At 38.5% G+C, this 21,757-nt stretch overlaps 1 protein-coding gene across 1 annotated transcript in view; it reads right to left on the bottom strand.

The window, feature by feature from the left end:
* The window catches only part of lamc2 (laminin, gamma 2), a 43,270-nt gene that overhangs the window by 12,444 nt on the left and 9,069 nt on the right, over positions 1 to 21,757 (bottom strand). The window contains exons 2-16 of the mRNA XM_039735486.1: positions 18,264 to 18,434; positions 16,850 to 16,970; positions 16,591 to 16,727; positions 15,763 to 15,885; positions 15,399 to 15,588; positions 15,115 to 15,227; positions 14,754 to 14,969; positions 14,460 to 14,639; positions 13,358 to 13,603; positions 12,139 to 12,275; positions 10,469 to 10,625; positions 4,407 to 4,612; positions 2,036 to 2,115; positions 1,612 to 1,749; positions 978 to 1,122 (exon numbers count right to left, since the gene is read on the bottom strand). Of these exons, the coding sequence (XP_039591420.1) occupies positions 978 to 1,122; positions 1,612 to 1,749; positions 2,036 to 2,115; positions 4,407 to 4,612; positions 10,469 to 10,625; positions 12,139 to 12,275; positions 13,358 to 13,603; positions 14,460 to 14,639; positions 14,754 to 14,969; positions 15,115 to 15,227; positions 15,399 to 15,588; positions 15,763 to 15,885; positions 16,591 to 16,727; positions 16,850 to 16,970; positions 18,264 to 18,434 (2,360 nt within the window). The remainder of the gene's footprint in view (positions 1 to 977; positions 1,123 to 1,611; positions 1,750 to 2,035; positions 2,116 to 4,406; positions 4,613 to 10,468; positions 10,626 to 12,138; positions 12,276 to 13,357; positions 13,604 to 14,459; positions 14,640 to 14,753; positions 14,970 to 15,114; positions 15,228 to 15,398; positions 15,589 to 15,762; positions 15,886 to 16,590; positions 16,728 to 16,849; positions 16,971 to 18,263; positions 18,435 to 21,757) is intronic.

A 21,757-nucleotide genomic window follows, 5' to 3' on the forward strand; every position in this document is an offset into this window, starting at 1 on the left:
TCAGACAGCTGGTATGGAGAGTGCCATAGTCTGGGGTTCCCTGGAGGGGCCAACTTTTAGAAAGAAGCATTTGAGGACAGGAAGAAAGTTAACTGGATCCACTTAGGGCAACAGACATTATTAGTGGAGCCCCACATCGGGAGCCTCAAAACAACAGAAGGGCACCAGTCCCTTTAAACAAAAGCCTGACCTGTCAGCCCTTGGATTTTATGAAGGGGTTTCAGCTCAATTTTCACTGAATCTGTAGTTGAGGAGTTCACGTTGAGGAAAAGGGAGGTAGTCAGATAAACAGAGCAAGAAAGACATATCAAAAGTGAAGGGAGAGAAAGAGAGCTCCTGAATTGTGTGTTTTTGGCAGTCAGTGATTGAAAGTCAGTGCAGCCAGGTCTAGTGTGAAAGAGAGCATTTCCTTTCTGTTTTATTAGTTTTGGGCTCTCCTTATAATTATCCTTCCCCTTTTTATTTAAAATTTCCTGGATGGAGTGCCCATAAGGCACTTTGTCACTATACATTTATCTATGTACTAATTTCCTGAGCACATTTATTCAATTACAGGGTCTATTCTGAAATTAACTCAACAGCCTGAGGCACAATTTAGCAAACCCAGCCTGAAAATGATCAGGTCTATCACAGGACCGACTCGTGTACAAACTACCAGCACTCAGTCCTAATAGGCCAATTTGATGATATTTTGGAAGGACTGGTGAGCTTTGTTCAGTTGAATAGTCTGTTCTTGTCCAGATTGTTCTGTTTTAATGTTCTAGAGTCAACCATTAACTTCATGTACATGGTTTTGGGACATGGAAAGAAAGCAGAATTGCCAAGAAAAACTCATGAGTAAAAATGGGAAGAAGCTACAAACTCCAAGGAGACAGCAAAAGGGTAGGTGTAGCTGTAGCTGTAAAGTAGCATTGCCATCCACTAAGCCCCTTTCTATTTGTTATACAAAACATAAGTAAATTAAAATATAAACATACCTCAATGTTGCCTAGGTTCATGATTCCAGGGCGCGTGACAAATTGCAGAGTGTCTGTAGATTGCTGAATTGCGTTATTAGCTTCTGCATTCAGTTTGTCAGCCTCCAGTTCCATGTTTTTAACAATGTCTAAATCTTTTTTGTACCTGAATAAGAATAACATGATCCATTAGTTATTTTGAATGAAATAAAAGCAATCATTTGGGGTATCTGTTTTATAAACCCATTTGTTACAGTTTTAGAGTCATGGAGAGCAGAAGCCTGTCCTGCCAATATCAGATGCAATGCAGGAATCGTCAATTACTGTAACACTACTTCATCACAGCATTAATTATTAATTATTTCCAAGACACCCACTTTGCAAAAAAGATGAATATGGCAAGATCTTGGGTATTATGGTAACAGTTTGGTGATCAGCCTGAGGTGCTACCAGAACATTGTGTTCAAGGCCTGGCAGTCAAGTGTGCTTGTGTTTGAGGAGCCAACTCAGACTGGCTTCCTTAAGTCATGGTGATGGGTACTCTGTAACGGGGAGGCCATGTCATTAGAATGCTTGCATTTGTTGGTCTTTCACCAACAAAAGACATTTTTAAAGACGAAACCGGAAGTCCAGAAGCCTAATGTAAAATGCTTACTTGTTTTTCAAGTTGTGAACCATTCTGGTGACTTTGTTTTCTCCACTAATCACCGCCCGCATCATTTCATAGGCTTCATCCATCGTGGCGCTTCCTGCTTTTGCAATCAGTTCAATCTCTTCAGCATCCCCACGATGCCTGCAGAATCACATTTACAAAAGTTTGTTGTTTTGATAAATTCAGCTTACGTAAAGCCTACTACTGGTGCACCAGTAAATGCTATCACTGAGTTATGTCCTCAAACATTTAAAACACTGTTTGAAGTGGCATGGTTATATAGTAAGATAAAGGAAATGATCCACAAAGACTATTGGTATAGCTTGATTTTTTTAATGATTATAGTCTATCAGGTGGGAGTTTCTTATTTTTTATCCCCAAATAAAAGCAAAAAAAGGAGGATTACAAGAAATTATGAATATCTTACTTGTCTGCTAAAGATGTAGCTTCATGTTCCAAGTCAGTTAGACCATTTGTACCCGATGCAGCATCCATGGAGGGCAGTTCCTATAGAAGACATTAAGAAAAAGAAAACATTCACATGAGAATGTCACTATAGCATTTTAAAAATGTACTTGGAACAGAAGTGAAGAACCATGGTCCTATTTCACATTTGAACCATGAGTTGGTGCACTAAAAGAAATATCTACATGAATAATCATAACCATAATAATAATAATAGCTAAAGACTGAGAATATATCTTAGATATGACTAATATTATATTAACTTTTCATTTAAATTAGTTCTAAATGCCTCAGGACACCATATTGTCATATTGTCATAAATTAGTTCAGGAAAATGTAAAACTTGGTTCAAAAACTTCTTTTACAACACTTTTCTGTAATGTCTCTTATTAATGTGCACACTATAATTGCTTATTATTATTAACCTTTTAGCCATTAGCATCACCCAGTCTTGGAATTCTATGTAAAAATGGTTAACCCTGAGTAGTACTTGAGGAAACCTGTTTTGGTGGCATATACAGTGTTAAACCTGAAGAATGCTCAAAGTGCTATTCTTTTGGATGAAACAATATCATGCGGCAACAAAATCATTAATTTTTCTTTGCATTCTGCCACTTTATGGCGACTCATTCATAATCGTGAGTCAAGTGGAATGTTCAACCAAAGCAACAATTGTGTGCAAATGAAACGCTGTAAAGCCAGTTTTAGAGCAAACTGAAACTGAACCATTAGTTGAATCAAGCAATAGTGACAATGACAATATGAATTGGTCATCTGACGATGACATAGATAGTAAAACTGACACACGTGGCACTGTATGACTGAACCTCCATAATATGTCTGGTGGTGTCAAACAACAGCATGGTGCAGTAGCTGCATGACAAAAAGCCAAAATTTATTTCAATAAAGTAGAAGGGCAAGAAAGACATTTGCACTGTTTGCAATGCAGCAACGGTCAGTGTGCAGGTCAAGGGAAACGTGGAAGTCACTATAGGTAGCCTACAATAACACAATGGGCGGCATCAATTGTGTGGATAAGGCACTGACATTCTGCCCTCTCATGTGCAAACAACAGCAGAAAAATATAAGAAAAGTGAGCAAAGAAACACGCCTTTACTGTCCCAATAGCGTTGGTGACTTTCAAAACATGTCACACAAAGGACGTGAATTAAATTTGCACTGGTACAGCAATGGACACTAGTCATACATTTCCTACTGCATTTATACTGATGTTTCTAATACACATAATAAAACTTTTCCTTGTTGAAAAACATGCACCTTCCTGGGGGAACCTAACACTAAGGACGTTAAATATTGTAATAGTGTAAACTGCACTATTATAGGTCACTGCATTTGTCTCATTCTTACTCCACACCTCCTATCATGAATTGCACACACATACACAGTAATCGTGCTTAGTCGCACTGTAATAAGAGAGGCTTAGTGTAAAGGGCTGCCCCCTTTTTTAAATAGTCAAGCAGTACTGTTACTAGACTTGAAAACTTCACAGTGGGTATTCATTAAACATAAATAGTTTGGTAACACTTTATAATAACCTTCTTAGATAAATTGTTAACAGACATACTGCATATTCAGTAAGCTCTTTGTGCCTTTAGAACTCAGGCTTTCATTAGTTGGGCATCTTTTTTGCAGCACTTTAATGTAAAGTTGAAAATATTCACTCATTGTAGAGAAGTTTTAATGAAAGTAATCAATGATATTATGAAGGGTTACTGTTTTCTTTTTAATAGGGTACATGCCTAATTTTGATGTTCAGACTAAGATTTTAGATGTTGCTCATGAACTCAGATGGTTTTTATGAATACGTTTGGAGTTCATCCATTATCAGAGCCCCTGCTTGGTGACCACATTAGGAGTGCAGGGTCATTGTGCAGCATGTCATTTGGGGGGCAGCAGACAGTCTAACCTAGATACGCACTGAGGGCTCAGCATGTTAAGGCACTCGGAGAAAGGCCAGCGGGTTGGGTGCTGCTTCTATCAGGCACGGTAGTTCCTCATAAAAAAGTGCACCTTGTAACTAAATTGTAAAGATTTCATTTCCTAACAGCAAGACTCATACAGGGCATACAATGGATTCTTTAATAGAAATGAATGGAATTTACAATAAATAATTATACAGGCTTGCATACTAAATTCAGCTAAGAGTTCAAAACAAATGTGAGCAATATAAACTTTTCAATCTTAATAGCCTCTGAGAATAAGTTTGAAGTTCACTGGCAATGCAGGAGCTGATGTTTTAAATATGGAGGAAGAAAAGGGATAAAGAAAACCCCACAGAATTGAATACTAAAAAATGAAAGTTAGAATTTTACCACTGTCCCCAGGTCTGATTTCATTTGTAGTAGACTCTTCCTGTTTTGACTGATAAGCGCTTGAATCTTTTCAACCAAGTCCTGATATTCCCTGGCCAGTGTCTTGGTCAGATCCACCTTCTGAGAGATATCATTTAAAGATCCTGATTGGTTCAAATGTGTAGTCTTGACCCCAGTCAAACGGGTCAGCAACTGCTGGTCAGAGTCTATAAAGAAAAAACAAAATATTATTTTTAACAAATCTAGAAAAAACATTTTTCAACTGTAATCAAACTCTTGTATTCCGGAAACCCAGACTACCAATTCACCCAGCTCCAAATAATTCATAGACTTTCTCCAGAAATGTTTTATCCTGGGTTTTTCTCCTCAAGCACATTTTTATTTTTGTCCCCTTGGTTTATATGTTCTGGCCGTGTCCTCCTGTTTTGTTTTTATGGTTCCAGTTAAGCCAGTTTCTTTCATCCTTTCTGTCTGTAAATATCATTTCTGTTCCTCAAATCTACTTTTGCCGGACTTTTCAAAGCATTCCCTCACCTCTCACCAGTATGAACTCCTGCATCCTGGCACTATAGCAGCTAAAACGTCTTGCTTTTCAATGGAAATCTCCTGAGCTTTTTTATTTTGACAATTATCAATCTTTCTTTTTCAATGTAATTTTTCGCAAACAGTCTACCCCATGGATTAATGGAACATTCTTAGACTTCGCTGAGAATTGAGCTACCTCACTTTCAACAATGAACACTACTCGCTGTATTCTGGGATTAGCAAATCCCTGATACGCAAGTTACAGTTGGTCCAGAATGCTGCCGCTCGCGTCCTGGTTGGGGCAAGAAAGTCTGACTCCGTCTCTCCAATATTAGCTTCTTTACACTGGCTGCCCGTCAGTTTGCGAATTGATTATAAAATCTAGTTTTTAAATCTTTACATGGGTTTGCTCCTGCCTATTTATCTGAATTGTGTGTTTTACACCAGCCATCGAAATGTGCTTAGATCTTCTGGTCACTTATCTCTTGTTGTCCCACGTACCAAGTGTAAAACTAAGGGGGACAGAGCGTTTGCAGCTGCTGCTCCTCGCCTGTGCAACTCTTTACCTCATCACATAAAGGAGTCGTCTACAATTGAACTGTTTAAAACAAGATTAAAGACTCATTTCTATTCACTTGCTTTCCGTGACCTTCAGTAATATTGATGGTTTCCTCATTGTGATTATGTAACATTACTTCTATTTCTTATTTATTTTATTTATGTTCATATATTTTATTTCTATTTATGTTATGTGTATGTTTTCTTTTCATTCTATTATTGTAAAGCACTTTGGCCACAGCATTCCTATGTTGTTTGAAATGTGCTATACAGTATACTATAAATAAATTGACACTGACGTCACAGTTACAGCACACTTAAGCTCACTTGATGCTTTAGTTACCTGGCTATTTTCGTCCTCTTCATGTATGCATTTTGTGGATTTTGACTCTACTGCTAGACTCTGTTTGAGTTTAGTGGGATGGAGTGGTGGCTTTGAGGAAGGGGCGCAAGGCGCTGTTTGGGGTATTTAGTTTTTCCCTTTTTTAGTTGACATTTTTATGTGTCTGTTAAATTGCTTGAATCAATTAAACATCAATCACAAAAAAAGTAATAGAATTCCTTTAAGAAACAGTCCGCTTCCTATCAGACAACAATAATAACGTCAACTATCACAAGGACAGGATCTCTCCAGATGTAGTGCACTCCAGTTGCTTTATCTAATGGTGTGTATTCTGAACCCACTGTGTCATTTGGGGTACTTGCTGTAAGGTAAAACTCTGGTAGTGGTGAAGTCCATACTTAATAAACTTTATAAAACTGGGGTTTAACTCAATTGAAGTTCCGAAGCCATTTATTTTTTTTTAGTAGGCAGCATCACGGCACAGTGGCTAACACTAATATCTATATAAGATTACTAACTACTAACTCCAAGGAAAGGATTTTAAAGTCTGGCCCCCTTATTATCTGTATGAAATTTGTACTTTCTTCCCATGTCTGAGTGAGATGTTCTCCAGATATTCCAGGTTTCCTCCCAAATCTAATGAAGTTTAAATGGGACATGTACAGTAGGCATTGGTAGAAGTGGACATGTGGTCTGTAATGGACTGGTGCCCCATTCGAGCTTGGTGTCCTCATGACACACTTATAATCAGAACAACATCCAGCAACCCCACAACCCTAAACTTGATTAATCACATCAGAAAATGGACGCATTGATGTTTTTGGAATACAAGCACATTAAAATATGGTACAAGGCGAAATGTCCATTAGGCCTATATCATGATTAAGAAATGGCTACTCAGTGCCCCATGTGCCAAGAAGAATACAAGAATCTGTCATAACCAATTCTTTTATTCATTAATTAGATTATTTTTGAACCTGATTATTTTAATAACACTATTGGTATTAAGGCCAAAGCAGAGAAACAGTGAAATTTCTATCACAGGATTCTCTTTTACACACTCAGCCTAAACCGTGTGAGTTTGGGATGTGACAGCACAACAGATTACCTGGAGAAACCTTAGCAAGGGTAGGGCAGGCAAGTACATTCTACACGGTGACCAGGTAGGATTTAAATCCAGTTCCCTGGGGCAGTAAGTCATCAGTGGTTACCAGTGAGCCACCATACCACCCCAACGTCTTTATCCACTCCCTGTCTTTATAGCCCGATCTTTATCCTGCCTTTACTTCATTTCCTGATTTAAGGTCTTTCTGCTGGAGATTCAAAACATACCCCAAAGGCGAAATATGAGAAAAACTTGCATAATTATGTCACAGGAATTTCTTCATTTGGTGGATTTTTGGTTAACTTTTGCTGTTCTTTTTTTCAGCTACCTTTGAAGAGTAGACTGCTTACTATGAACAGGGCCGCTTTTGAATGCCGTGGATTTTCTCTTCAGCACCCTTAACGCCTGCTCATCTACCTTGACCGTTGTGTCAGACCTGCTCAGTTTTTGACAGGCCCAACAGACTGCCAGAGTAACAGTGCTGGGACTTAAATGTCTCAAACCCAATTCAAAGTTTTTAAGAATAAAATTAAAAACATGGGATCATTTGCATCAACAGACGGAGATAGGAAAAACTAGACAAGTCACATTAAAATTCTGGCACTCAGTAAAAGGCCAGAACAGGAACGGGTGTCAAAGAAAACAGGATGGCTGTCTTTCCATGATTTATATGAACAGTGTGGCTCCACAGAAAAGTCAATATTGCCTTGAAGCATCAACTTTTTGATCATTTTATGTGGTTTTGGAGTAAATGAACAGATATTAAAGATAGCACAGAGATCTGTAAGCAATTACTGGGAAAACGTTGCTGAGCCATGTCTGAGAAAATGCTAAAGAGGCGATAGCAGACAGCAACAGGACGTCCAAACACATGCCTGATGACAATCCACCTTGGTAAAAAGTGTCTTTCTGTTTGTCCGTCAGTTGCTATGTCTCTGTCATTCCAAAAGACGGCACCTCATAAACATTGACACTCCTTTTTTACCAATCCCATAACAAATGACGCATAACAGAGACATATACACTGCATGGTGCACTGCGGTCTACATCGATAATTTAGATGTCAATCCATCTCAGATGGGAAACTAAGGTAGAATCTCAAAAGATATTAGGAACATAATGGCAGTAAGATGTTCACTGGGCTGAATTACAAAATCTTTGAGAAATAGTATAGAGCAGCTCTGTGACCCCAGATTTCCCCACATGTCTCTTGCATTGGAGATCCCCATGGGAGTGAAACATAAACCAGCTGAGGTTACTGTACAGCTTTAAGTCAAAGACAAGAGAATGCTGGCTGCAGCTGTCTCCCACCCTCAGGTCCTTGTCAGGCTGAAGACCATCTTGAAAGGAAATTGATTTGTTCTAGTGATGGTTGGATATCTGCATCATATACATTTTTAGAACACTAAACTGTAATTTGTTGTCCATTACACATTTTTATGGGATTTATAAATCAAGTATGCGGTATTCCAGCTGTTGCTTTAACATATGGTGTTCACCAAAAATGCAAGGACACAGCTGAATGCAGCCTAAGACTTAGTATGGCTGGGTAGCCCACATAACATATTTGTATATGAGAGCAGGGATGGGGGATGACATCCTTAGCTGGAAGGGCAAGAAACTGTGGATTGCTTTAAAATTTTAATTGCATTCAGCTCTTACCTTGGGAAATAACTGAGACTTCTTTTGCTTTGGTCAGCTACTCAAAGGGCATTCATTACTTAGTTGACAACTTTTGGCTGATTAAAAAGATAATGTTTAAAAAATATATATTTCATGTTGGAAAAACAGATAACGGTTAATCAGATTGTTGAATAAACGAATGTATTTATTTTGAATGCAAGTTAAAATTTTCGCTGTTCACCATTCATCATAACATCAACACCAGCGGGGTCAAAAACACATCTCGTGAGACTTAAAAAGTCTCGTTGTTAGAAGATCTCGCTCACTGTACGGATAGAAGAAGGCGGAGCAAATACAGAACGAGAAAATACGAACGCTACGTTTCGCTGTAGCTGCAGCTCTCACCACTTAATCGTCTGAGTATTACTATGGAAAAATTAACCTTATTTTCCCTCTGACACCGCTGATCAACACAGTAAACTTTGTAAACTCAGTTACCTTTTCCAGTTCTTTGTGGTGAAAAACATTTTGTTGTGACGCAAGCATTCGATACTTCCTTGTAATTTAATTCTCAACGATTATCACTCGGTTTTTATGTACGGTACTTTTAATTAACCTTTATCTAGAAAAATTCATACACAGTTTATTCTCGTCACGACTTTATTTATGGGCAGTCCCTCAGGTGCGCCGCGAAAGAAAATTTTTGGACTTAGTGCGCCGCAACTCGAAAAAGGTTGCCTTTCACTTACTAGATGAGACCCAAAAATGCATTTTGTTCATTCAGTCTTTGTCAGCGGCTGATACTCCATGTTGTGTTCAGGGGGATCAGGCTGCATTCCAATTACAATTGGAAATGTAGTACAGTATATACAGTATATGTTTACACTTCCGCACCTCAGACCAAGTATACCAATACTGTACTGTACAATGTCTAGTGATGTACAGTGGTGCATATATGGTGACAGGTGACTTTTGTTTGATGATAACAAAAGTGAAAAAAAAAATAGCAAAATAAAAGTTTCAAGGTGAGAAGATTGATTTGAACATTTAGCCTTAGGATGGCCATATGGTTGGTTACTCATAAATGGTGGTAATGTTTAATATATTATTTAGCCAATATAATCTGTTATATGACTTTTCTTTCTATATAATTCATTTAAAGAGCCATCCATTTCTAAACCTGTTTAAACAAATTATTGGGTCAAAGAGGCAAGCCATCGTGACATTGCTGGGTGAAGGCAGAAATCAACCACAAATGGGACACATTCACACACACACTGAAAATAGGTGTCAGCTGAATAAGACATTTTTGGGATGTGGGTATAAAGCCAGAGTACTCAGAGAAACATCCACATACACATAGGGAGAGCATTTCTTCTTCAACTATGACACTGTAATGTCACAATGTCATCCACACTGAGAAGTATGCTTTATTGATCCATGTATTATTGAAGCTGCTCAAAGCAGTTCAGGATCAGAATCTATCCAAGCAGCAGCAGGACTATGGTGGAAACCAACACTGGATGGGGTGTCATCCCTCGCAGTACACATAACATTCAGCAATGAACCACACACTCTTATCTTTACGATTGTGAGAGGAAAACCAGAGCACCCAGACAAAAACTCACAAAAACATGGGAAGAACATCCTAACTCCTCACAAACAGCACCGTTGTCCGGCATTCAGCCATAGGGCTAAAGTACTGAGCACTGCACCGGCGTACTGCATCTTGCTTTATTACATAAAGACTACTTATAAATAGCTGTGCATGAAGGAAACCTGTGGTGTACAAAACTGTCCACCATTTGGCATTCAGCTCTTTATTTCTGTTATGGGTACTGATGAGACAAATATGGTAGAAACTTCAAATGCATTTTAATTAGGCAGCAATTCTTTGAAAGTTCCTACCTGACACCATCTGTGCATCTTGTTGCAGCTCAGCAATAGTGGTCTCTGCTTTTCTGATTGCTTTCTCCATCTCAGCTTCATTAACTGGATTTCTTCTACCATCAAGATTCTCAATAAGTGACTCCATTGTTTTCAGTTTTCCAAGATAGTGCTCCATCTGCAAAAAAAGCCAAGCATTACACCTTGAGTTATGAACATGCCACCTTGTTAATTATACTTAGAAATAACTGCTTGTACGTAAAGTACATGAACTGGATAAGCATGACTCAAGTAAGTCCATAAATGATTGTTATGCAGTACTTTCAGACTGTGCCATCCTCCTGTTTTATGACACACTTTACAAACATCTTTAGGCTTAATTCACTTATTTTGTTTATCTATCCTTTAATCAAATGTGTACCATGTGGCTGTACAAAGCCAGTGTTATATGTGTTCATGTAAAACACACACTCCTCTAAGAAATGCACTTGTCAATAAAGAATAAAGTGCCATATACTCTTTATAGACTGTGTTAGTCAAAGTCACAGTGACACCAACGAGACAAGTCACAATCTACAACAGCCATTATATTACCTAGGCTAATTCATGAACTAACGTCTTTCTGTTTTTTGTTGTCATTCGTGTTTTAAATGCCTCGTTTTTAGTTGATAAATTCTAGGGTTTTTTTCCAATATAAAGTATGTATTTTGTTTAGTAATTTTAACTGCTGTTTCTGACTGCCTGTCCAGCTTTCTAAATTATAGTCTCCAGCTAATGTGAAGAAGCTGATCCTGAGCTTTTCCTTTAGTGAAATAAAAAACCCACAGACATTACGGCATCTGCTGTTTAAAGTGTTGTGTCGCGCTTGTGGTGTCTTGGGCTTACCTCTGACTTTCATTTTAACAGCCAAGAAATTAAATATTGACTAGCAAAGAAAAGAGCAGAGAAAGAATGTTATAAATGTTTATTTGCTTATTTATTTATTGAGCCTCAATAAAAGGTAAATTTCCTCCTTTGGACAAATAAAGTGCTATCTATCTATCTATCTATCTATCTATCTATCTATCTATCTATCTATCTATCTATCTATCTATCTATCTATCTATCTATCTATCTATCTATCTATCTATCTATCTATCTCTACTTTATATAGTGTCCTATCTATCTATCTATCTATCTATCTATCTATCTATCTATCTATCTATCTATCTATCTATCTATCTTCAACATGTGACAAGTGACAAACCAAACTCATGACAAAAATGATTTTTTTTCTAAGTCTACCAAGAGGATAGAGCAAAATACGTCTCAAACATCCATCCTTGAAAGAATGAAGAGTACAGAAATATTTTAGAAAATACTGTAGATAAAATTTCAATTGTTAACAGTATACTTCCTGCCTTGTGGACGTGCTTGTTGGGAAAGGCTCCAGCTGCAATGGGTGGATGACTTTTATTGGCTTATTGGTATTCTGCATTGCATATGCAGGCTCCATCAAAGACCTTTTTCTGGATGGACTGGTGGTTCAGTGTGTTTTTAGCATTTAAAGGCCGCTGTAATGCTCATGTTGCATACTCCTTTGGACACATACTGCCAATGTGTGTGTCCTAATAAAATGCTCAATCAAATCCAGCTGAGAAAACATGTATAACAACTCAACACCGGCCAACATGTCAGTCATTAGACCTTACCCGGTATTTCACTTGGTCATAGCAGGTTGGGCACACTGCCTGTTCACACTTGAGCCCTCCAAAGCCAGTCTTGCATTGACACTGGCCATTGCTGTTGCATTGCAGTGACTGAGATCCAAAAAGATTGCAGCCGCATGCTGGAATTAGAAGAAATGGCATATATTAGTTCCTTTTCGAAACTTAGTTTTGACTTCATAATTTAAATTATTCTGTTTTTAATATGCAGACAAGTGTACCTCATTTTTCATATTTTCCCACCTTTTATCTGGTTTATGCAGAGATCTTTGTAAGTACTGCCTAAGTCTGGTTCTGTTAATCTGACAAACAAGGTTTGTGACTGTGAGGAAGCTGAAATAGACGTAGCAAACGACATCCTGCACTTCTTGTCTTGAAAGCATCTTTACAAGATTACCTTGTGATCGATATTGAACTGCACCTTTCTATTTGATTACCTAGAGAGTTATTGTAAAGAACACACAGCTTGGAATATCCAAATAAGAAATCTTTCCAATGAGCCTTCGAGGCACTTCAGTACAAGTTTAATCGATTAAGTTTTAATAACAAATTTTTAAATGCATATTTATTTTATCCTGTCCAGGATTGATTCCTGCTTTATATATGAAGATATCAAACTTGCACAAAATGGAGTAGGATTGTAAAGGTAAGGAAACATTTCCAGATCTTTTCTTATTTCATGTGTCCTTTATTATTATGTCAAGTCCATGTCTTTTATGTAGGTACTCTAATTGTAGTAGTTATATACTCTTAAATTGTATAAAAGCCTGTATAGGACTCTTAAAGGTCCAGGGGTGCTAATGCTGTAGGTTAAAACATACCAATTAAAATGTAATAAACATCTTAATCTTTGCTGTGTTTTGAACCCTGGAAATGAATACTAAAGGGAAATGTGTAATTGGAAAGACACTGAAAAGTAGTGCCAAAATCATCCATCCTTCCAACTAGCACAATTACCAGGCCATTCCTACACTGGGACAGATAAAGTTTGCTTCTTTACATCCCTTCCCCTCACAAATAAAGACAATTCTTAATTCTCATAAAAGGAGATTAAATGGCACCTCCACCACACCCAATTTTCAACTAATACCTCCGCATGGATGCTCCATTAGCTTATCTATAGTATCGGACAATCAGATATCAGCAATTCTATTAACTACATTACCAAAATCCTACATGTGTATGAATTCTGTAAAGATCTTACATGTGCAGCGTTGAGCAGAGCCGAGGACCATGGAGCTCTTGTAAAATCCCTCACGACACCTCTCACAGAAGAAGCCAGCCGTATTGTACAGACACTTGAGGCATTCTCCAGTCAGCCGATTACAATTTCCTAAAGCGTTGATGTCAATGTTGTTATTGCACTGACATCTCTGACATTGCCTGACTGGCCCATTCTTACCCATGGGGTCTCCAAAGTAACCGTCTTCACACATCTCACATTGTGGACCTGTCAATTAAAATTATTAGAGTGTTAATAAAACTTTGTGTGTGTGTGATCATAAAAGGCCAAAAGGTATTTTACTGTGACAGTGTTATGTTTGGCAGTCATCACTGATTGTAAAATGAGCACATGTTAAGACTGATTTGTTGCTTTTCAAAACGTTATAGGAACACTTCCAAATACAGAAGCCATAATTATGGTTATTTTGAAAGGCCAAAACTGTTTGCTGCTATACCTTTTCTGTGAATCATTTGCACTACAAGCAGCCATTGAGTGAATTCTGTGAAAATGTGAGTATATTCCATATATTATGGGCTTACCCAGCATTCCATCTCTGACTTCAGCTTCTCTTCTTCTTATTTGTTCATTTTATTTCTTTTTTGTTTGATATTATTATTATTATGTTTTTGTCTTATTTCTTTATGTATTGCATTATTCTGTAATATGTTTTTTTAAATTATTTTGTATTATTGTATTCATAAGAATTCATTTCAGTTTTTTTGTACGAGAAAACCCTCACAAACGACTTGTCTTGACATTAAGCTTTTTGGGGTTCCCCTCTATTTTTGGCCCACTAGATCTGAAAAAAAAACCCTCATTTGTAAGCCATTTTGGGACCATATTTTGTGAAGGAAATTACATCTTTATAATAAAGAGTAAACCGATAGGTGTCTTCAGCAAAAAAGATCAGAAGGATTTGAAGCTGTGCATGCCATATCAACCAACCCCAGAGGTTTACCCCATAAAACAGGGATGGGTATTATAGGTGTGTGGAGTTTCATTAAATGCTGTGTCAAGGTTGCAGATCATGAGTATGATGATGATGAGAAAGAAAGAAAGAAAGAAAGAGTGTTTCCATTACCTGTCACGCCTACAGGGCAATGATCACAGACTACTGTTTGAGTACCCAGGGTGACTGAGCAGCTGGCACCAATGCCACAGGGACATTTCAAACAACTACTGGGATTTAAGGGATTGTTATAGAATCCAGCTGGGCACTGAGTTAAAACAGATGGAGATTCATCTCTTGAATAGCAGTCTCCTGTAATATACAAATATGGATTGGATATTAGCAAAAACCAATACATTGGAACTAGATTATCTGGCAGCTTAAGTCATTATAGAGGTTTTGCAAAAACAATGGCAAACTCTTTACCTGTGTCAGGGTCACACGTGCCACCTGGGCAGTTGCACGGCACACAGGGAGCAAATGCCCCGCTGCCTCGAGTCTGTCTCTTGTACCCTGGAGCACAGTTCTGACAGAACTGACCCTGGTAGCCTACTGGGCAACTGCACTTCTCCACCCATGTTGCGGGTACACCAGCACCTCGACGTGCTGAGATGAGGCTTACATTGTCAAGATATGCTAAACCTGAAAGAATGACAAAAATAGGTGACTAATTCAGCAAACGTTATAAAATGACTGCATCGTTATCGTTTTAGTCTACTTTCACTGCTATTTAATAAATTAAACATAAGGTAAGTAAACACATTTTAATACAAATCCAGAAACTCACTGTTTTGGCCATATGTGCCTCGGATCTTAATGGCAGTCAGGTCCTCTAGCAGCTTTTGAAATTCCAATGAAGTGAGTTGTGGACTCCATCTACTGCTTGGAACTTCATCAAGCCTGACAGTGTGGAGGAAATGCAGACCATCTGACTTAGAGTATGAAGGGCGATAGATAGATAGATGGATAGATAGATAGATAGATAGATAGATAGATAGATAGATAGATAGATAGATAGATAGATAGATAGATAGATAGATAGATAGATAGATAGATAGATTTGTTTCATACCTGAAGGTATAAATCCTTGTCTGGCCACAAGGTAAGGGAGTACTGTGGTCTGTGAGTGGCAGGCTAACCTTCAGTCCCGCTCCTTCCAAAATCACATCATTAAGTGAAGGAATATGGCCGCCTCGATCCACTCTGAATGAGAAGGTAAGGTTCTGGCCATAACTCATCACCTGGTTTCCCAAGAACTTTGCTGGATTGCAAACATTAGGTTTGGTCAGTGGTCATCAGGCATACAGTGTTTTCTTTAACATTATTCAAAGAGTTCTACTGCTACTGCTAAAGAGGGAAAGGATTTTATTTCTTTCCCTGCTCTCAAGTGTTTCATTATAAAGAATTCTTAATTTATCTTCAATAATATTCATACCTGGTGCATGCAGATAGACAAGATTATTGTCTTTGGATGTTACAAACAAATCACGGTGTTTGGGTGACCACTGGAACTGCACTTGGGAACCATTTCGGAAAGATGCTCGCCACCCATCAGCATCTGGATTAAACGACAAGTTAGACATGATTATTTAATTTAGAAGAAAAAGTGACGTTGCAAATCCACAGGTCAAAATGATACACAACAGCTACCCATATTGATCAATATACACCTTATATGTTGTATATTAAATAAGATGCATTCCTTGTCTTTTCTTTTTGTCTGTTTGTATTTTACTTCTGTCACTAGACTTTGGGAGACATGCAAGCAACACTTTCATTTTACTATGTACTCATGACAACTTAACTGTAAGCTTTTAATACATAATTTAATTATACACATATTTTTTACTAATACTAATACAATTTTTGGAATTGCTTAGCATGGCAATTAGCCCAGCACGCTAGCAGGCTGTTCTGGACAGACACATGGAGAACCATTTGGCAGGCAAGGCGCCATGTTTATTGGGCTGTGGCCTTCTTACCTACTACCAAATATAAATAAAACACCAAATCAGACAATCAGCTTCCTGTCTTTAAAAATGCTTCCTACATATTTTTTAAGATACTCTTTTTGTCTAATGTGTCTTCTTAGAAATCATTTTCACTGAATTGTTCAAACCAGAAGTACAGAGTCACCTATTCCTACCTTAGCCATAAAATCACAACATTTTTCATTCAGCTTCTGAACTTACTGGCCTGAACTGGCTGCACTGGTGGCAAAGTTGGAATCCTGGATGAAACGTTGGTCGATCCACTAACTTACCATGGTCGAATGTAGAAGTGATGGGGTAAACACTGTAACCGTCTGTTTCTGTACAATCAGACGAATGTCCATAACAGAAACATGGAAGGCAGTTCTTTGACTCTGACATTATTTGATTGTTAGCTTTCAATCTGCATCTATATATAAAAATAGAAAACAGAAAATGCATTTAAAATGCTCAGTGTCAAATGTTGTAAATTCTCCTTGGGAGAAGATCATTCTGTAATGCCCGACAAGCAATTCAAGAAGAGCTTCTCACCTTCTGTGGCAGCCATCCCGAGTGAGGGTGACACCAGTTGAACAGCGGTCACATTTGTCTCCTGTTACTCCAGGTTTGCAGCTGCATCGCCCATTACTGTCACACTGTGCAGTCAGAGAGCCTAGAAGTCAAAGGTGAGTAACATTAAATGAGGAATATGGATGCTGGATGCAGCCGCAGTGAGTTCAATGATAGCCGCAGCTTGTTCCACTAGCAGTTCAGCTCAGATTTCAGTGTTCCATTGCTAAACTCATTTTTTGGTTGAATACAAAGTGACAGAAATCGTTACGTCGCATTACAGTTAAGAAGTGAGCCCAACACTGAAGAAAGGTTGCTGTGGCTTATAAGCTGCTGAGACATTACTTTGATCAGCAGGCTAAATAACTTCTTTTTAGATCTTGTGGTTGGGCCTAATAGTACATTGTTGATGGTCCCTTTCAAGGTTGTAGAAGCAAATATTTAGATGGTTATGTCCTTTAGCGTTCCCTGGTATCCTCACAGTCTAAATTCAGCTTGAAAATATCAATTGCCACTGTGAGTTTGTGTTTGGCTGGTACACCATCATTAGGTATCTTTCAAAATCAAAGTGATAAACTCAGGAGTAAATTTGAGGTAAAAGGATGGGAACATCTTTACTTTAAAATCAGAGATTTGTTGATTTTGTTTTCCAAGTGGCAGAGGCTGCAACTGCAAAACAAAAACTGAACCAAGGGGCAAAAATAAGTTATGAGTGCTTAACACGGGAGCTCTCTAGTCGTTTAACAAGAGAGGCTTTCTCCTTTACTTTTAAGTGAAATGAGCCAATTTAATCTGCAGAGGATAATGCTAAGGCGCTACACAGTGGTTAGCACTTCTGTCAAAGACCGCCAAAGACTAGGATTTGATCCTCAGTTCAATCAGTCTTTCTGGATTCTCCACCGTGATTGCTCAGTGATAGACTGGCACCAAGTCCAGGTTTGGTTCCATCCTTGAGTCTAGTTTTATGGGCTCCAAAACTCAGCAGTCCATTACTGAAATAAGTGGGTCTATAAAACGTGAACGGTGTATATAGTAATTAGGAACATTAACATGAAATTGAGATATACTAGAAAGACCATTACAAAGATCTCACATCTAAAATGGTGGACCATGGGCTGAGGACATTGGTAAATCCATGGAAACAACACAAGCACTAACAGCTGAGCCTTTTTGACTTGCTTATTCTTACACAAAGAGTCAGCAGTAAAATATGAACCAGGTGCCTGGTGATATGAATTGGAGACCATCTGGCTAGCCACATCGGTAGGACTGCTTGGATTGTCTTGTATGATTTGAGCTAACACACTCTTCTTCGACAGGAACAGTTAAGCAGAAGACATCAGTAGGTCGGCACATGGCAGCTTTGTAAGACTAACTCAGTTAAAACACGACTCACCAAGGTTACTGCAGCTGCAAGGAGTACAACGGCCTGTGGGTTTTTGGCGGAAATATCCCATTTTACAGTTTTCACAGCTGCGTCCTTCAGTGTTGTCCATGCAGTTCAGACAGAGAAATCCCCGAGAGTCTACAGTGCAAATATTAGATTTGCCATTGCAATTGCAGACACCTAAACATAAAACAAGCAAAGAAGTTAAATGCAAGGAAAATTCATGACATATTGTAGTTGTCTCATCATGTCAGAGATCAGCACTGTACAAAGCCCAAACTTGTTAAAATAAATTAATAAATGTAAAAAAACACAGTGGTCATTGTTGTAATCAGGTACCACCTACACAATTCATTAATTTAATTTCCCAAACATGTCTGGTTCATAGACAGATGCTTTTAGGAATGCTACCAGGATATTTCTCTTCAGGATTTCTAGCAGCTAATTAGGGTGTTTATCCGGGGCACCTGATTAAAGTAATGGAGAAACCTACTTGTGTCTTGTATTTATACATGAATATGCCAGTGGGCATGGGGCTGCCACATCTCCTACATAATTTAGAATGAGGCTTGGCTTGGATTTTGCATTTAGAAAGCGATTAACATGTTTATAAAAATCTTATCCAGACCGCGTTCATATTCCATATAAGAAATGTTCTGCAGCAGTAGAGAAACTTGTTATTTGAAGAAAGAGTCCTGCAAGATGATATAGAGAAACAAATTCTCAGGAGCACATATACATAGTCCTACGAGCTGAAGCTTATGGTAGGGTAATACTCCTCAAGCGTCACGCCTCTCAGACTCTGGTTCAAGACCTGGCTGGCTGCATTCTGTTTACGGGTTTTCCTCAGGCTCATGTGAACTTCCATCCAAAGCAAAGATGGGCAGAGGGGTGGGAGTGAGTGTGTGCCTTGCCATGGAGTGACATCCATTTAAAGGCAGAAATGTTCTTCTGATTATCATGTGGAAAGAAAAACATACAGTAGATGGGCTTCTGCAGTCCCCTACCTCAAACTGAAGTGATTCAAACAAATATTATTTATATATAACATAAGAGCACATTATTGGCATGAATCACTATGCATCGTGAAGATAATTTATTGCACCATATTCTGTGTGACCGGTGAACTCCTTCCTGAGTTACTTTAAGCTGCAGTCCGTTGTAATTACAAGACGCGCATCATACCGCATGTGGCATATTGACCAGCAGTGCTCCTCTACACCTCCACAGTCCTGGCCTTAGCAATCTCAGTGTGGATTCAGCACATTCCCCTAGCAGCTGTGGCAGTTTTCATTCAAAGCTCTTTGTTTTTTGTATCCGCTTTCTAAAGACATGCACATAAGATAAATTAGTCGGTCCACCCGGCAAGATGCCATGGAGCGTGGGTGTGCCCGTGATTGTCTTGCTGTACTCTGTGATAGAATGGCACTGCATTGGATTTGTTTCCTGGGTTGTGCCTGATGCTGCTAGGATAGACTTTTAGACCAAAAATGGATTTAAATAAATTAAAAATGAATGGATGAACGTGCGTTTAAATGAGAAAATTGATTTTTCAAATTAGAAAAGCATATACTGCATAACAATTCTTAAAATAACATAACACTCTTAAACCTGCTTAATCTATGTGTTAATATTTTCATATTTTGCCTATTTGTATCTAAAGGAAAAAAATGTGAAGTAAAAAGAGGGTCATGGTGGCAAGGAAGTGTTACAGCTCGTGGGTCGAGTGCACACCCTGACCCCTGTTTTTGTGTAGTTGTCCACGTGCATGTGCGTTTTCTCCAGGTTCCTGTGTTAGGTCGACGAGGAACTCTCTATTGGCCTGGGATCAGTGTGTGTGTCTGTGTGTTGGTTAATGTATTATAACTAAAAAACTCATGGCGGGGAAACTGAATGGAAGGTTTACAGTGTAAATCAGAAAATTCCAAGCTAATTGAAATACGAGTTTTAAATAGTGCAGCTTACAAGAAAGGTGTATCAGCATTGATGAGCTCATCTCATTACAGTTCATTCAGCTTTTCCATGATCTCTCAAAAGACACGCACATAAGATAAATGAGTCTGTCCACCCGGCAAGATGCCATGGAGCGTGGGTGTGCCCGTGAGCTTCCTTGAAGGTGGTGGTCTCTGATCAGAAGGATTCCTGGGTAAGTGTCAAACACTTGGTCCATACACACGATCCCCAGCATTAATAAATGTCAGGAAGATCCAAACCCAGTAAATGAATGGCATGTTGATCAAGCAACTGTTGCCTAATATAAAATGATTAATACTGTTTATTTTATTTTTTGAGACAACTTCAGATAATAGAGTGTTTGGTGTGGTACTGGAGTCAAAAGAGTTAGCCTCAGTATCAATCATCAAAGCAAAACTGGTGTCTGATAAAGTCAAAGTGCCATGTCCTGACATGAGAAATGCTTTTCTAGTTGATAATTTCCCACAAGTTTGGGGTTAGGATCTGTTTTCTGCCTGTAGTAAAGCCTGCAGCCAATCATCGGGTTTAAAAGACAGCCCTTGTCTCGTCTGTGTTGTTAAGTCTATCCCGATGAGTAATTAACCTTTATATTTGCCTTCCAAAGAATTCAAGCCACAGTTCTGGTCAGACATCGTGTTACACTGCTATTCAATTGTGTAAACAGACTTCTCATTTCTTGGGCTTGTTAAACTTTGTTCATCCCTGCAGGCCAAGTCTGCATCCTTCTCGGTTGCTCCAACCCCTTGCTCATTCTTTTTTTCCCTGATACTAAATAATATGATAAAAATGTGTGCTGCACACACTTACAGTACAACAGGTCAGAATAATTTATGAACAGAACGACAAGCAATCATTTATGAGCATCTACAGTACATGTTATGGGCTTCATTGGGGGCAAAATTACCACTACCACCTGACAGCTCCAGAAGCTTTCAAGGGTTCAAATCTTGACCCACTGTTGTCTGTCTGGGGTTTGCACATTCTCCCTGTGTTATACACAGACAAAGGAAGATGTACGATAACATGCAGGGGGGTTGACAACATGTCACAGGAAGCCATCTCTCAAAAACATCAAAGGGTTTACGGTAATGCAACAATCTCACCTTCTATGCAAGAAGTTAAAAAGGAAATTCTCATTTAAAGTTATATTGTAAAAACAGCTGAATATAAATCAAGGAATGTTATACTCAGACGTGATAATGTACTAGTGCAACGGTATGTCGAGTACTTTGTGCAGGTCACACTACATTACAAAATGAAGAAATAGTAATAACAGAAACTGTGCAGAGAAACAAAACTAAATGCATCCTAGGACTTTAGGACATGTCCTGCACTGCAGCCTCAGTGACCTAAACTGCGTGATGACCTAATCCAGGTCTTTGAAGTTCTCAAATAAATCCAACAGAATGCTTCTGATTAAAAAAGAAATCACATACTTGAAGATGAAAGTGAAATTAAGGGGGAAAGCATTCAAGACTGAAGGCATGGATCACTTTGTCACAGAAAGAGTTGTGGACATCAGGAGAAAA

This window comes from Polypterus senegalus, chromosome 14 (assembly GCF_016835505.1).
Source record: "Polypterus senegalus isolate Bchr_013 chromosome 14, ASM1683550v1, whole genome shotgun sequence".
Lineage (NCBI taxonomy): Eukaryota > Metazoa > Chordata > Cladistia > Polypteriformes > Polypteridae > Polypterus > Polypterus senegalus.